General features: G+C 39.7%; 1 protein-coding gene across 1 annotated transcript in view; it reads left to right on the plus strand.

The window, feature by feature from the left end:
- pard3aa (par-3 family cell polarity regulator alpha, a) overlaps positions 1-18,318 on the plus strand; it is an 826,722-nt gene that overhangs the window by 220,684 nt on the left and 587,720 nt on the right. Inside the window, exons 4-5 of the mRNA XM_055151054.1 lie at positions 2,689-2,855; positions 14,048-14,185. Coding sequence (XP_055007029.1) covers positions 2,689-2,855; positions 14,048-14,185 — 305 coding nt within the window. The remainder of the gene's footprint in view (positions 1-2,688; positions 2,856-14,047; positions 14,186-18,318) is intronic.

Below are 18,318 nucleotides of genomic sequence, written 5' to 3' on the forward strand. Positions count from 1 at the left end.
CAGTGGTACAGAAGTAATGGGAGTAGCAGATAATGGCACACAAGCCTAGAACACCCTCTTGCAGCTGTCAGTGAAAAAAGTGCGACTTATAGTCCTAAAAATACGGTAATAATCTGATGCAGTGTAGAACTTGTACAACAGTATTTGGAAAAGGTCAGTTTGATCGGTGTGTTGGATTGTGGGATACCTCATAGCTCCTTTCCTATGCTGAAGGAGCTATGAAAGGAAGCATAATTGCGCCTTTCCTAACTCCTTCCTAACTTCACTGATCAGTTTGATGGCTCTTGTCATGACGTACAATGAAATGATTAACAAAAAGAAAAGGAACTTCCTAAACACATTTAACCATTTTTGGATGCATCATGACACCTAGTTCAATCATGTTCCAAATCATGACAGGTGCTTTCTGAAAAATCGACGTAATTATGACCAAAAGACTTGCAGCTTTTTAGAGAAACCCCATTCAAATTCTATACACACACACGCTCCAAGATCCTCTGTTTCTACATTTCTGGCGTGAGCAGGGCTTCTGTGTTAATGTCTCAGTTAACTTTGGCCCCCTTGATCACACATGGGCCCATTACAGCTCGCTTTCATTGCAAATCGGTCATAGTGACAGCCCGCCTTTTCCGCGACTATTTTCTTGTCAGCGTCCTGCTAATTCCATCGGATTCACCTGGCTTCACTTCCAGGAAATTTCGGTTAAAGCGACCACTCTCCCCGACCCCTTCGTATCTGCTCCATTTAACCGAAATTACTACGCCAATGTTGTCTTAAAGTCTGAAACAAGATTTTAATGTTTTTATTTGAGTATTTTTGTTAGCATAGCGTCTCGCAGTTTGCAGTTTCTTTCACCGCAAAGAAATTCCAAGCCAAGTTAAACGGATTTGGTGGTTTCAGGGGTACAGTGTTTTGGCATGGCCCGCGAGGAGTTATAAGGAAGTAAAAAGTGAAATTAAACTTTAACTTCCTGTATCGCAGAACACAAGTGGAAATATATACTTGGGTACACGGAGGGAATTTGTTGAGTTGCAGAAGTGGCTGCATGATTGTGGTTTTGAATGCCTTCCTTTTCCATATTTTGCACTATATAACATTTGAACAGCTTACAGTCAGCAAGTCTAAAATACATACAACTTGTGAGCTTCTGGAATAGTGTGGTTAAACAATGTATTTATCCTTGAATGGGGTCACTGTCTGTCTATCTATCCATCTGTCCATCTGTCCATCTGTCTATCTGTCTATGCAAGGATGCCAAAACTTCTCTTCTGACACTTCCTCCAGGTGAAGTGTAACAAATATCTAGTGGAATTTTCAGTTTTTTTATGGGATCCGAATGTTTTAGATCTGGTCAAAAGACTGGCTCTTTTTTTTCCAAACTTTATTTATTAGTTTTGCATAAGTAATATACAATGACATTTATTTGTAAAAAAGAACTACGTAAATAAAACAATCTCGCACCCCACGCGAGGCTCAGAACAATACATAAACAACAAATACAAATACAAAACAACAACAACAACAAAAAAATAATAAAAATAATTTATGTTATTAGGTTCTTTTTTCAGACGAAGGGTTTGTTTTCATACCTGACAGTTTGGACTCCTCACTAGTGCTCTTCCTCAGAGTGATCAGGTGCGCTAGTGAGCTGTCAGGTATGAAAACAAACTCTTGGTCTGAAAAAAGAACCTAATAACATAAATTATTGGAACACCAAATGAACCTCATCGGAATAAAAATAATTGATTTATATGTAGTGTGTCCCACAGAGCAACTAACATTGTGTGGTGCCCCCCTGGTGATCAGATGGTGAAATAATGAAACAGCATTAGCCTATTTGGTGCGTGGCTTGCATGTCCTATCAGAACACCTTATTTTACGTGGCTTCCTGAAAAATAACTCAAGTGCCCCATGATAAGGGGCCTCCTTGGGTTCTGGCCCATTTATTGCGCGGGGGGGAGCCCGGGTCAAGCTACCCCCGGATCGGGACCACAGGCGAAAGGACTGTCGCAGAGCTTCATGCCCCATGGGGCCAAGCGCAGCCATCGCCGATCACACTTTGCAGGCACCCTGCTCGGCAAAAGGCACTGGAGGAACAGTTTCCCGTTCTACCACTGCTCTGCGGGAGAGAGAGTCGAGTCCAGAGAGCAAATAGTGCAAGTGATTTATAAGTGGTCCCCCACTGACATGTATGCACGACTGTTGACCGCTCTCTTTCTCGCTCTCTCTCTCTCTCTCTCTCTCTCCTAAAGAAATTCTTGAAAAACACGTAATCGAAGTTTTTCAAGAATTTCAAGAATTTCCCGATACCTTTTACTGTCTCATCTCTTTATTAGAGCAGTTCAAAATTTTGCCATGAGGGTAAAGTTAACATTAACCTGCCTAACGATCACTTTTCCATTATCAGACAATAAAACACTTATAGTTAGATGCAGACAGTACATAGCTGACTTATTTTGACCTCCAGAGCATAGAGCAAGACAAACTTTATTCAAATACATGGAAAAAATCTGGTACAGGGCCTTTAACACCCTATGCTGTGAAACATTTCAGGCAAAGCAATAAAATCTCCATGGAGATAAGCAGGCGGCGAACTGTACTTACACAAGTTACGCAGTTACGGAACCATTCACAAACCACAACACTCACATTCTGATAAGTTGGCTGACTCTCTCCTCTCTCCCTCAGGTATGCCTCTGCACGTGCGCCGCAGCAGTGACCCCTCCCTGGCTGACGCTCCTGGGGGTCCCGAGGAACCCTCCAGGAAGAACCCGGTCCGATGGTCCACCACGCCCAACTTCCACAAGTACAGCCTCAAAGTGACCAACACGGGCACGGGGAGTCTGGAGAGGAAGGTAAGGAGTCCATCTCACATTTAAAATATATTATATATTTAGATACAGTGGTCCCTTGTTTATTGGGGGTTACGTTCTAAAAATAACCCACAATAGACAAAATACGTTAAGTAGTCGTAGTAGTAGTAGTAGCTTTATTTTTTGCAATTATTATGTTTTAAGAATGTAAAACCCCTCACCACACACTTTATACACTTTTCTCAGACAGGACAGTTACAACCCTTTTTGCATCCGTCTTAAAACTTATTGCTCGTCCTTATGTTATTTTCCTCCTTCTTTACGTAACGAACTAAAGATGAATTTATTCCATAATGGTGCCCTACACCCACGTAACTTCTACCTTCCTTCAGCATGTCCAGAAGTCCAACTTTTTGTGTGATGGTGAGCATCTTCCTCTGCCTTTAGGGTGAGACCGCAGAAGCCTTTGTCGGTGCAGAACGTTTTGTCGGGGAGAGAACTCGCAAACATACAGCACTTCAGAATCACACTGCAAGAGATCCAACATTTTTGTAAATTTGTCACACGGAACACATTCTGTACTGTACAGGAAAGACAGTATGGAAGAGAGTGATTGACAATGGTCTACAGTCTCTTAGCCAATCAGGATGCAGGGGGAGGAACACATCACATGATCATACACTGTAAAAAAAAGCATGCAAAATTGTTCTAAAAAAGCGCGACACAGCAAAAGGTGAACCACGTTACAGTGAACGACGACTGTATTTCAGTACTATAACTACTACTGCTTCTACTATTACTATTACTTCGACTACTACTGGATGCTGATAGGAAATAGAAAGTAGAAAGAAAAAAGAAAAAGAGGGTAAAAGGCCATGCCACCTTAAGAGGGTTACGCCAGGTTAGTACTTAGATGAGAGACCACTGCAAATACCGGGTGCCACAGTGGGGTAGCATTGCCTCTTGTACATACTGTTGTTGTGTCCTTAGGCAAGACACTTCACCCGCCTTGCCTAGTATGAATGTGGTGTGTTTACATGAGTGACTTTTTTAATCGATGTTATGTTGTTTCCTCATCCCATTGTGTTTTGTTTCATTCGCACATGTTTAACACACAAATCCTGCATATTTAAGCTTAGAAAAGACTCCACTTCCACCTTGTGATGTCATGTGGTGATACAGTGTGTTTTTAAACTCCATGCACCTTCACTAGAATGATTTGGGCGATTTCTGCCCTGGAATTGCCAATATCTTTGGAGTTAAAGTTAAAAAAGTAGCTGTTAACACTAAAACTAACACTGCATGACATCACAAGGTGGAGCATTTTGAGCATTTGAGTTAAAGATGTAGACAGAGGATTACTCAAACACGTGTGAATGAAACAAAACACAACTTCAGGTATGTTTCTGAGGAGGAAGCAACTTTATAACATCACTAAAAGTTCACAAAAGTCAAGTTTGTATAATATAGGACCTTGAAGTTTTCATCATTCTTACACCAAACTATTTTACACACTATTTTTGAAGTATGATAATCATTTCTGAACGCAATCATCAAGCCATACCATATTCTACAGTCTTTTCATTTCTAAACTATGCGAGCAAACCTTTTTTCTAGACGAAGTATGTACTTAAAAGCTTATTGCGTTCCAAACTTCTATAGACACTGCAGGGAGTAATATAGTTGCGATATATACTACTTAAAATAAAGTGTCAGAAAGGTGCAGAGGGAACAAAGGAGCAGGTATTTTAACAATCTTGGTGTTTTGAAGTATGATCACAAAAGAACTACAAAGTTAAACCCGGAGAGGCGATCACAGCTGGAGGTGTGCACAGGGCAGAGGAGGCTAGATATCATACGGTTTGGGCTTTTTATTTGAGAAGAAAGAACACGAAAGAAAAGAGAGTTAAAGTTGAAAACGCTGTACCTGATTTCAAAACATGAAAATCAAGTTTGCAGTGGTCCAAAGTTATTCCTCACTTACCTTATGCATTTTGAGCATCCTAATTATTCACAGTGATGAGTTTAGAAGCGGTGTTCGCAACTTTTAGGCTACGTTTATATGATGATGAAGACGCAAAAGTGGCGTCGCGTCTTCACTTTTTATTCTGCGTTTAGACGAGCATTTTTGGGAGGAGATCTGTGTGCATACGGTGACACGAAAGTGTGTAGAATTTGATTGGGTATGCATGCCAGGTTTCTGTGTACTGTATGTATGTGACGTAAACACGTACACGACATGAGCAGATCTGTTTTGCATCTTGGGCAGTGTAGACGGAAACACTACAGTGGAGCGTATTCAACTTTTCCACTCTGGAGGATGGTTTCAGATTTTTGCGTTTTTTAACAAAAATGTTTTTAAGCCCTAAAAACACCATCACCGTCTAAACGAAAGGCACTTCCGATAAAATATTCTGTTGTTTTTGCCTGCAAGCATTCTCATGTAAACAGGCCCTCAAAGCCACTCAAAAGTGGTGTAGTGACGGTAATGCTACTGACAACTAGCATGATAATAGTGCGCTTACTGAATGAGGAAAAAACACTATTGAAACTAGAGTGGCATCAAGCTGGGGGTGTTTTGCATGCACTTGTGACAGCGAAATGTTCAGCAGTTACCATGTTGACACAAAGCATACATTTGCAAACACAGCTAAAAAAAAGTTTTAAGATCGTCTGAAAACTCAAGACAAAAATACAAAATTGATTTAAGAAGCACATTTTCAGGAGTCTATGATTTATTCAGATGTTCATAGTTCTGTTTTGGTGATTTTCAACAAAAAGTTGAGAGTGACTAACTGAAAAAGTGTTCTTTCTGGTCAGATTGCGCTGAAATAAACTTAGATTAAAGTCTAACAAAGTCTCAGACAGAGCATGCCTCCGGTTAGCATCACACCTCTGAGAAATGTTGATGACATTAGCTGCAAAGTTTCAGTAGAATTAGATGCAGACAGTACACAGCGGTCTCGTTTTGACGTCAAGAGCTGCTTATACAATATATCTGTACTGGGGCAAGATACATTTTGTACAAATACATGGAAAACATCAGGTACAGTTACTTTAAAAACTGAAGGAGTTTTGGGAGATGTGCACAACTAACATCCAAGTCATTCAAATCGAGTATGTGCAGAACATGGCTCTCCCGGGGTGTGGACGGATTGAGTGGGTGAGTTAATAATACTGCTGAGGTGTTTCCTGGCATCCACGTTTGCCGTTTTTCAGCTATTTTATGCCCAATTTAGCCAAAGGCAGCTGGACGAGTCAAACATTGTACGAAAGTAAGAGTACTGTTACAATGTAAACGTATATTACTCTAGTGGGGGTAAAAGTATGGTGTGAAAAGTACAATTGTACTTGAGTCAGAATAGGAAAAATCAGACTTTTACATTTACCTATCTCCATATTCTTGAATGTATATGTTTTTAAAAGGCTCTAGCTGATTTTATCCAGAGAATAAAGTGAATGTAGTTTTGCCCCAGTGCAGATATTTTGTAAAAGCAGCTCTTAGTGTCACAAAACAAGGCTGCTGTGTGCTGTCTACATCTAATTGCGAAGTATTTTGGGCAACAGTAACTCAGTTGGTAGAGCATTTGTTTGATCTGAAGGTTGGTGGTTCAAATCCCGCTCTCGACATAAACATCACTGGTTGAGCGGTCAGATCCTCTAACCCACAGGCTCCCACAGATGAATACCTGATGTGCCTTGATGGTGGAAAAGCGAGATATAAAAATGTGAACATTTAGGGTGGCAGTAGCTCAGTTGGGAGAGCGTTAGTCCACTGGTCTGAAGGTTGGTGGTTTGAATCTTGCTGTAGACATAAATTTCATTGTTTTAGTGGTCAGATTCACTGACCCACAGCTGTGATTCCAGCTTGCACAGATTAATGCTGTTGTTGTGTCCTTGGGCAAGACTCTTAACTCACTTCGCCCCCAGTGTCTGCGTACACTGGTGTGTGAATGGGTGAGTAGCTCGTTGTTGTAAAGCTCTTTGAGTGCCTTGAAAATGGAAAAGCGTTATAGAAAAATGTGACCATTTACCATATAGATTCCCCCAAAAATTCATATTTTGGCAGCAGCAACAATGAAACAAACATAATGACAGAACTACAGTGTGTCCTTGGAGCAGGACAGTGACAACATCCTGTCCTCAAAGGTCCAGTGATGGTGCTGCGCAGGGGGTGCTGGGAGTTAATGTTGGTCAGATTATAAGTAATCAGATAAACATGAACTCCTGATTACTCTTTCTAAAATAAATATAATTGCTACTTGGATTACTTTATTAAGTATTTAGTAATCTGATTACTGATTCCTATAATTTAGTTTGAAGAAAAGGAAACCAACTAATAAACACATGAATTGTAGAGAGAGTCACTGAGTCACAGCAGTCCCTTACTTTCTTACTTCCCAACACTGCCAGGAAGTAATGTGGGTGCGCTGTTAGAATGCTAGTTGTTGTTAGCTTTACCGTGATAAACTTATTGCACTGTGAATAATTATATGCTGGATATGTATGTTTTAACATCTGTTTAAAACCAACTAGTTCTGTTTTCCATGTTTTAATACAGAAAAAAATCAAGTAGTGCCTTTAAATGTGTATTGTGTAACTTTTCTGGTGGCAGGTCCATCAAATGGTTGTCTCCATAGAGATGTTACTGCTTTGTCTGTAATGTTTCACAGTATGGCATTAAACCTTTCTATCTTCATGGAGACCAAATCAGTCCAAGCTTCCAGTCCAGCTCTGTGGAGAGGCGACCCCGCTCACAATCAGAATGCCTGTTTTTGTTGGTATTTTTCAGCTATAAAACCACCTGTAACTGAATAAATGTAAAATAGAACTGTTTAATGCTATACTGTGGAACATTTGCAGGCAAAGAAATGACATATCCATAGAAACATGCAGGTGACGGACCGCCAACCAAAAAGTTACACAGTGCACCTTTAAGAATCCTCGTAACTCTCAGATTTGACACTCTTTTATGAATTTAGTTAACTATGGGATTATGTTCTTTGCTTTCCATTTTATTTCAACATTTAAATTTCGTCATTATTTACGGTCTTCATCGACATATTCAACGCCAGCTTACTTTCTGTGTATTTTTATCCGAGTGCTGATCGTGTTATTGACTTTGATTTATCGCTCTCCGTAGAGATTTGCTGGTCTGGACAGCTGCATGGCCTCTCACCACATGTGCTGTCTGTTTTCATTTGGCTCATAGCTAACCCTTCGCCTCTTACTCCCTCTGTGTTCACTTCACAAAGGGCTGAGTAAGGAGCCGTTATGCTAGCCCCAAACACGCAAGTCGACGCGCGCTCTCCGTTCTCAGCGAGCATTGTAAAGTCATCACCAATGGGATTTCAGTGCCTCCGGTATTGTACTTAACGTGGCGGGATGGAGTTATAGGGTAATGTATGGGAATGGAGATTTACGACTAGTTTCTGTGTTTATGGTGCTGAGGAAAAGTGTTTAAATATTGGAAAAGAAAGGTTCATTGTTGTAATTGCCAGAGAAGGAGAAAAACTAAAACGTGTGCACTTAAAGGTTCACTATGACTACTTTCAGACTGCAGCCTGAAGTGACCCAAATCCGATTTTTTCGCCCCTGTGACCGGTATCTGATCTTTTAATGACAGTCTGAACCACACAGATTTTTTTTTTTTGCTTCTAAAACTGATACATATCCAATCTTTTGACACGCGCCTTCAGTCTGAATGGCGAGGTCACATTCATCCCACCTACAGGTCAGGCTCGGAGTCTTGTCAATGGAAGGCAAGTGTTTATTAATATTCGGGGGGATCGCTGTGTTCAGGCCAGATTGGAGGGGTCTTATCGGAAACGATTGCCAAAGAAATGTCCGAGCGTGGCTACAGGCGGTCCTGGCTCCAATGTCAACAAAAAATAAAGAGCCTGTGAGCCAAATACAAATAGGCTAAAGACAAACAAAGCGGCCGTGGGTGTGTAACCTGTCCATTTTACGAAGAACTGAACTGTAAGCTCAGGGTTTACGCCACTTCCGCAAACAGTGAGGACACTCGCTGCGTGTGACGTCGTCATGTCCTCCAGTGCTCATGCCGGACACTTTTTCACTCTGGAGATCACATACAAGTCGCATTTAATCTATGCCAATATCAGCATCAGGAAATAGATTTTTAATTTTAATTGTTGCATCAGTCTGTGTGAATAAGTTACTGTTTTATTCATGACCATATCGTTTTGTTCAGTAGTTCACTAATGCCTTGTTGTTGTTTGCCTTTAAGCTTTCGTCTTTCTTCCCTTGATAGTTGTGGATAAATTCTTCATGGAAGAATGTTTATCCTTTGTGGACCTTGTTGGTTGAAGATTTGGTGATGAGGCAGATTTATGAAGCTGCTAGAGAATATGCGAGACATTTCCACAGACATTTTGCCACAGAAAACAATTAACTGGAAGTTAAAACGCAGCACTTTCAGCCATTGTGAAAAAGGTCTATACAGAATGTTTTTTTAGCAATAAAAACACCTTTAATGAAATAAATGCAAGATAACTTTAATGCCATACTGTAGAACATTCCAGGCAGAGCAATAACATCTCCAGTGAGACAGGCACGAGACAAGTTCCACTGTGCTTCAAGTGAGAGGAGGGCGGGGCCTGGAGGACTAAAGGACAGAGTGAGGAGGGGGCGAGGTCTTGAAGAGGAACAGTGTGAGGGCTTGTTTACATGAGAACGCTTATGGGTAAAAACGACAAAATATTTTATCGGAAGTGCCTTTTGTATAGACAGTGACAGCGTTTTTGGGGCTTAAAAATGCAAAAATCTGAAACCACCCTCCAGAGTATAAAAGTTGAAGACCCTCCGTCGTAACGTTGTCAGATCTGCTCACGTTGCGTACATGTTTACGTCACATACATCACCACCTAGTGTCACCACCTAACCACCTGGCATGCATACCCAATCGAATTCCACACACACTTTTGCGTCACCATATGCAGGCAGATTTCCTCCTGAAAACGCTGGTCTAAACGCGGAATAAAAAGTGAGGACGCGACGCCACTTTTGTGTCTTCTGTGCAGACTGTCATCATATAAACATAGCCTTGTTCATGTAACAGATATCTACACTTCATAGTCCGCCCCCATAGCCAGGTGTTTCTGATGCAAACACCTGGCTATGGGGGCGGAGTTAGCCCGGTGTTTGCATCAGAAACATCTGGCTGTAATCAGAGCAGTCCTGTGTGTTGTTATGTAGTACTCGAAATCGTGGTCACTGAAGGCAGCACAAACTTTTGGACTGTTTTTGAACACAAAGTTGCAGGGACTCGCACTAGGAACAGTAAACAACGCTATTAAAAGACCATGTACACAGTTTAGTTGCAAAAAGTTGATCTAGTGTTTAGTCAGGGATTTTTCTATTATATTTTACAGGGACTTGTTTATGCTTATCTCGTTCACAGCACTTGGGCCTTTTCCTTCTCCTCTCACAAACTTTCACAGCTCATTAAACAATAAACGAATCCCATTTTGTCGCTCCATCTCCACAAACTCTCATCTCCTCTTATGTATTCCCTTTTAATATTCTTTCATTTTATTCAAATTGCCTCAGATAGCGGCGACCTTGAGCTAGCTTAGACTCCATCCAAGGCTACTAACAAATGCAATCAAGTGTGTTTTTAGCTTTGTGTTAGCGAGCTAAATGGTGTTATTTGACATTACCTTGAGTTTGAGACACTTGTGCAGTGTGGATAAAGCTACGGTCAAGCCTATTAAAGTCCAGGTGACAGGTTTTCATGTTTTTCTAATTTGTAATTGCTTTGGTGGATTGTACCTGTGCTGAATATTTATCATAGTTTTACATCCGTTAAGTGGCAGTTTGTGGAGAAAGTTGAGAAGAAAAGTACAAAAATACTAACCTTGCACAGTAACATGGATTCTTGCGAGGTCACAAACACACGAGAATACATCTTAGCAAGATGCTCCAGATTGACAATGTGTAGAACTTGATTGAGAGTGACACAGAGTCTGTTTACATGTGCATCAGTGTCCCGGTTATGAGCCTTATCCTGGTTTATGACAGTGTTTTGGATATGGTGTTTACTTGCGCTCAGAGAAACTCAGATATTCATATCCCTGTATTCATGCGCCATTAGAGTATGCTGGATATTTAGACTCGTTGCTATGATAACTATGCTACAGATATGGCAAGGAGATTAAAACTTTGTTAACTTAGCTTTTAACAGGTTTCTAATGAGACTGTGGAGCACTGTCACAGCTTCAGTTAAAGTCGTTTTTAACAACTGAGAAATACTAGGGTAGCAACGGGGTCTTAAAAAGGTCTTAAATTTCATGTTCCTAAATTAAGGCCTTAAAAAGTCTTAAATTATGTTGTCCAAGTCTTATTTTTTTCACAAAAGTCTCAAATTTCATTAACTGTTACTCAACTGGGCTGCAGTGCAATGTTAAACAGAGGAAGGTGAAAAAAAACAACAACATGAAATCATGTAACATGAATGAACGTCTAATTTGGAATATGTGCAACAATACTTTGGTTTCTGGTGCAGGCGGCAATGTGTAAACAATCAGTAGAGTGGAGGAAGACGGATCATGGGCAAGTGTAGGTTTAATCCACAGTGGCTCTTAGATACTCGATATAGTACTGGTAGTTGGTTGGTCATTATTAGAATTCGATCTGATGTTTCTCCCGCTTAATGGGTGTGATGTTGGTCTTAATTTTCATTTAAGTGGTCTTAAAAAACTCTTTAAAAAATCTTAAATGTGTGGAGCCCCTGACTATAACAGTCTCATAGAGTCAGTTTGGTTCAAGAGCAACACAAACCACCACAAAGGTGAGCCTGGTGTTAAAATGTGGCTGTATTAAATGGTAGACTGCTTTATTCTGTTTACAAGTAGCAGTTTGAGTCTTTTTGGGAAAGCAATTGCTCCTTTCTGTTTTTGTTTCACATGCTCAGTACAGCCCCAGTTTTGAGAAATCAGGATACTACGTCTACAGGCAAAAGTATATTGGATACTCTCAGAAAAACCCAGTGAGTGTCTCCTGGTTTCTCATCACCGGGACACTGGCATATCCAGGAGACTGAAATAAGGATAATGCGTTTACATGGTCACACCAAACCAGGATACTCAAAAAACCCTGATCATAACTGGAATACTTGAGCACATGTATACGCACTCACAAATATCAATCTGACGTGAGCCAGGTTTTAAAGATACAGGAAGTAGCACTGTGTTCTAAAACAGAATCCCCCTATATATGTCATCAACACTGAAAATTCTATCCAAAATTCAGAGACAATTTACACACAAGAAAGGCATTTTTTGGACAGTTTAAACCTTCTTTTAACAAAATGAAGTTGTACTCATTTGTTAAATCATCACTGTTGTGTAATGTATTTTTGGCCCTTGTTTACATTATAGTTGCTAGGTAACCGTTATGAAATTACCTCTGCCTATGTGTGACACATGTCAAACCAGGAAGTAAAATGGTAAAGATTTTTAGTGAAAGCTTAAGTAAAATGACGTTAACTATGTTTTAGTGAAATGAGTCTAAACTGTCACATGCACTTTAAATAGAAGTCTTAATATAAGCCAGGGGTTAGCAGAGAGAGGAGGTGAAATGGAGTGAGAAATGGACCATTGTGCGTGTGTATGTCTGTGTGTGTGTGCGTGTGTGTGCGTGTGTGTGTGAGGAACCCAACCCAAGGCGAGCTAACTAACAAGCTCTCACTTTGAAATGTCAGAATTCAATTACCACAGATGCCCCGTCCGAGCGGCTGAGAGGACGGAGAGAGGGAAGAGTGAGTGATTAGTGGAGTGAGAGGAGAGGAGTGGAGATGGGTTTATTTGCACTGTGGTGTAAAAAGTGTGTCATAATTGCAGGGTGTACTGTAATTAATAGGCATAAAGCAAGACCACCACATCTCAGAGTTTGTATTTAATTATAAGATTAGATTGTCCAACCTGCACTTGTTTTGACTACTTTTTAATGATGCACTATTATTTTACTTTGCTTGTATCAATGGAGATGTTATTAGTTTGCATTAGATATTCCACCATATGACATTAAATTCACCTATATTAAATTGACTTAAAGTTTGGGTGTTTAAAACTGAACACACAAACTCTGCCCACAATCACATTTCAGATAGAGCTGTTAAACTAGGCTGTACCTGGAGGACTGAACAGTGTGATTGATCTAACAGGTATCCACACTTCAAACCCCCTGCAGACAGATGTTTTATAATCAGACACATCTGGCTGTAATCAGGACAGTTTTAAGTGATGTCACCAACTACTTAACCTCCCAATGGCCACTGAAGCCCGGAAAGTTGTTTTTAAACATTATTTGGCCAGAAAGCTGCAAATTGACCATGTTTGCGCTAAAAATACCAAAATAGAAAGCACCAGGAACAGTAGATAGCAAAAACATGTACACAGTTTTTACTGTGCAAAAAAGTTCCTTGAGAAACATTTATTTTTGCATCCGCTTGTTTCCATTTTATATGCCATACAGTGGAACATGCCAGGCAGAAATGTTACATAGTACACCTTTAATGTTGAGTAATACAGTGCATTTGATTCTCCATCCCACTCGGAGGTGCGAGGACGTTGCCTAGCGACATGCACTGGCACGTGCCTTTTTCTTGGACGGTGGAATTTGGAACTCGGAAGAACTGACCGAGCAAGGATTCCGAGATAGAATCCAAGATGGCTGTGCCCAGTGTCACTTTGAAGTCCGAACTGTTTTGATTGAGTTTGAAGCTTTAGTGGTTTAAATGACAATTTCAGTAACTCGTATTACTGCAATACCTTACTGCGTCTGTATCACTGCCTATGGGTTTTGTACTTGGTGTTGTGGTGAGGACAATATTGAACAAAGATTTGTTTTCAATCAGTCAATCAAACTTTATTTATGGAACGCTTTTCATGCAAAAAATGCCACACAATGTGCTTTAAACTGATTTTTGCTAAGCGTCCCTAGGGTTGCTAACAGAAGATACACAACAACGGCAATAGCAGCTTTCTGGTTGGCGTCCAATGTTAGCTATGTCCATTCATATATACGGTCTATGTACGAAACATAATAAAACGCTTGAAGTGTGGACATGACATCATATCCGAGATCTGAGTGGAAGACTGATATATAATCGAACGCACCATTACTATCCTAGAAAGGCTACTTCTTATATCATGGTTAAAGGTGTTTTGTTGTATACGAGCTGAACAAAAGTGTGTCTTCCTTGTGTGCAGGGTCGGGGTGCTCATGCCTACCGCAGCCTGCCCCGTGATGCCAGTGGCTGGTCCACACACTTCCAGAGAGAGATGACCCGCTCCTCCCTCAGCGCCAACCACCCCATGATGGAGAGACTACTGTACCAGCAGGACCAGGTAGGACACGGAGCGCACTGTTGGCTGCTGAATTTTGTGTGAATGTTGCTGTTGGATCACTTCAACTGCCTGTCTTTGCTTTGTTTTTGGTACAACGTATTCATACTGTTGTGTATTCATTCTTTGTGGATGTGTGCTAACTCGAGGCACAACTCTGTCCGATGGTCTTGGTGCGTTCCAGTCTGATCGCTCGTACTTGTGTTATTTTACAGTTTTTAAGCAGAAATTCACTGTCAAACTCCGCTTTATAAACTGTTGATCCTCGGAGATGGTATTCTTTGTCTGGAATGTTTCAGAGTATGGCATCAAACTTTTCTATCTTCATGAAGACCAAACCTGACCAAGTTACAGGTCAGACCTGTGGAGAAGCAACCTCACTCACAGTCAGAATGCCTGTTTTTCTTGGTGTTTTTGAGCTATAAAACCACCTGTAATTGAATAAATGTAAGGTAGAGATGGTTAATGTCATACTGTGGAACATTCCAAGCAAAGCCATGACATATCCACAGAAACAAGCAGGTGACAGATCCCCAACCAACAAGGTACATAGCACACTTTGAATTGGATCCACATTTTTGGCTTTTATATATTTTTTGAGTCTTTCTTGTAATCGTCTTAGCATCTGAAGATTAATTTGGAAATTACATCATTCATTCAGGTCCAAGTTCCGGTGGCTAGAACGCAGCATCTGTTACTCACCTTAGACTTTAAATCCTGCTTTGTGTTAACAGTTTGACCATACAAAAACTGACAAATCCATTTTCAAAAACATTACTACCACTAGCCAACAAGACCATGAACACTTGTGTTTCTTGCGTTTTCTGACCTTCTAAAAACTTACCAGGCTCTGTTTGCTAATATGTCCGTTGTGTCACCATGGTAACTGCTGAAAATTCCTCCATTATACTGCAGACATATCAGATTTTAGTCATTTTCGGAGAGCCGAGCCTACCTCCACAGTGACCAGAGGAGCAGAGTGGACCTTCTCACCTCTCAAGACTGCTCACTAACTGGACTGCAGCACACATAGCAAAACACTTCCCGTCACGGTATTCGCTGGCTGCTCTCGTGGCTTCACACCTCCGTCTGCGCTCACATCCGACCGGTCTGCCAGCGGAGGAAAGGAAATCTGTTCGGTTTTTAAAGTGATCCAAAGTGACAGAGGTTGCACTAGCTCAGTAGAAAGTGTTAAATGAATCTAGTGCTGAACTGATATTCAGAAAAGAGCAAAGACGAGGTGTAAGACATGGTAAATACAAATTTAATGGTGAGAAGATAGGCTACTGAAGCTTAGAAGGGTTTTTTTTAAGTTTTTTTTTTTTTTTTTTTTTACTTCTATGGGGTATTAACATATAAAAATTACATATTTAGATCACCATGTTACCTTTTATTGTTCTGAAAATGCTTTATTCATTGACAACAATGTAAAAACAACATATTAACATGTTGAATAAGTTTCAGTTTAGTTTTTATCCCCCTTCTTTTGCTTTTCATTCCCTCCTCAGAGAGCTATCACATTACAATTGGTGTGCATCATTCTAATGAAACAACAACTACTACTACTACTACTACGAGGGGTGTAACGGTATACAAAATCATGGTTCAGTATGTACCTCGGTTTTGAGGTCATGGTTTGGTTCATTTTTGGTACAGTATGGGAACAAAATGAAAACCCATTTGTGTGTTTATTAAACCAAAAATTTGTTTTAACATTATACAAACAGGAAAATAAAATAAATGCAAAATGCTGCTCCGTAATACTAATAAGTTAAATAAAATATTCTCAAATAAGCAACAAATGTCTGAAATATTATTAAAAAAATGAAGTTTTACTCAATCTTCATATTTTTGGACAGAAAAAACAACTTGTCCACATTGTCTGCAGTAAGTGCAGTGTCCCCAGGTGTCAAGGCGGGGGGCAATTGTTGTTAGGATGGCCGTCCTAACTATAAAGCACAGTGGGAATCAAAGCAACCCCAATCACGGACGAGTTCAAACACACACAAATTACGCAAATTCATTTGTGCACAGCCCTACCAAAATGGTTGGGCACGAATATATGTACCATTACACTCCTAACAACTACTACTACTACTACTACTACTACTACTACTACTACTACTACTACTACTACTACTACTCCTACTACTGCATCAGGTTTGTGAAGTTGTGGTGTATTGTTTTGCATGAGGGCATGGGGTGATGTAGGCTTGTGAGTGGAGCTAACCGTAAAGAGGGTTCGAATAGGGCCCGGTAGAGATCTCTAGATGACTCAAACATGCATGCATGATATTTAGAACCTCCTCAGGCATGGGAACAATGTTCTAACATGGTGGAAAGCTACAAAGTCATTTCTGCATAATACCCTCTCTTCAGAATGAAAAACGCACACTTCATTTGTAATACATTTAAAGAGCTTTTACCAAACTTTTGTCTTTTGTCGTGAAATCTACTTATTGTCAAAGCGGCGATATGGGAGGAATTTCAACTTTTTGTGACTCTGCATTTAGTCTCAGTCTCTTGTTAAGCTCACATGTAAATTCATAAGGGTTGAAGCTAGAAATTGATATAGATATTAGGTTTTATTCATGCTTTTTGGAATTTGGATTATATTATCACATTATAGTGCTTTTTACATTTTCACTGACATTGAAAATGTTTTTGAATTTTAAGTCATTTGTATTATACTTGCATTAGAAATTTGATCAGATAAGCAGCTTTTAATGCATTTTGTTAATGCCATACTATGTAACGTTTTAGCCCCAAAATAGACAGTGACGTGCCTGTTCCAGAAAGTTAGCAACTGTACCTTTAACATATTTTTATACATATTGACGTATGAGTTTGATTTAATGATTCACAAAATAGGCGGCAGAGTGGTTAGCCTTCTCACATCAATACAAGCTTTCGTAGATACATTTACTCAAGTAATTTTTAAAGAAATTGCACATTTCAGAGTGCTTTTCTAGCAGCATCCTTTTACTCCTTTACTACTTGAGTAATGTTTTCACTGAAGTAACACTACTCTTACTTCAGTATAAATTTTGGTTACCACTGTTAGTAAGTCTAAAGTGACAAAAGGTTAATGAGGATAATATGAAATGATCTGAATATTTGTGTTTCTTGCAGCACTCCTTCACACTTTTTGCAATTTTTTTTTTTTTAAACATGTTGTTCGCCAAATTACGTTAAAGGTGCATTGTGTAACTTTCTGGTGGAGGGCCTATCAAATGTTTTTCTCCGTGGAGATGTTATTGCTTTTTCTGGAATGTTTCACCGTTTGGTTTTAAACCTTTCTATTTTCATGTCAACCAAACTAGACCAAGTTACAGGCCAGATCTGTGGAGAGGTGACCACGCTCACAGTCAGAATGTATATTATCTAGGTATTTTTGAGCTATAAAACCACCTGGAATTCAGTAAATGTAAAACAGAGATGTTTAATGTCATACTGTGGAACATTCCAGGCAAAGCAATGACATCTCCAGGGACGCAATCAAGTAATGCTCCATCAGAAAAGTTGCACAATGCACCTTTAATTTGAAATTATAAACCAGATGTTGACAGTAACTCTTAGTTTAGTAGCTGTGTAGTACTTTTTTAAATATATTTTTTTGCTCTTACTTGATTTCTTGGACTACTTTGTGTTTCTACTTGAGTAATATTATGTTGTAGTAATGTTACTCTTACTTAAGTACAATTTTAGGCTACTCTACCAACCATGCTATATTTTAAAGTCTTCATATAAGAAGATTATACGTTAACATTAGGCAAAAACAGCAGGACTAACATCGCATTAACATCGCCATCCTCAGGTAAACTAATCCAATAATCTGACAAATCCTCTTATTCGAAACTTGAGACGCTATCTGTTTTTGCCCTAGTCCCCAATGTAAAACCTCCCCTTAAAGACTTCACTTTTAACAGTTGAATTCAGCTGTGATAAATTGGTAGATAAAAATAACGGAATGTGTCAGTTAATTAAAATGAATCGTGATCAGTGTGGGGGCGCTCGCGGAGATAATTACAAGTCTGTACACACAAAGGTTTCACAAGAATGACATCAATTAACAAGTGTTGTTTAGCGAACATTATCTCGTTTTATTTTTACCAACGTGATAAAAATTTAACTTC

The sequence above is a fragment of the Boleophthalmus pectinirostris genome, unplaced genomic scaffold (genome assembly GCF_026225935.1).
Source record: "Boleophthalmus pectinirostris isolate CB_2022bp ecotype Guang Dong unplaced genomic scaffold, ASM2622593v1 HiC_scaffold_15, whole genome shotgun sequence".
Lineage (NCBI taxonomy): Eukaryota > Metazoa > Chordata > Actinopteri > Gobiiformes > Gobiidae > Boleophthalmus > Boleophthalmus pectinirostris.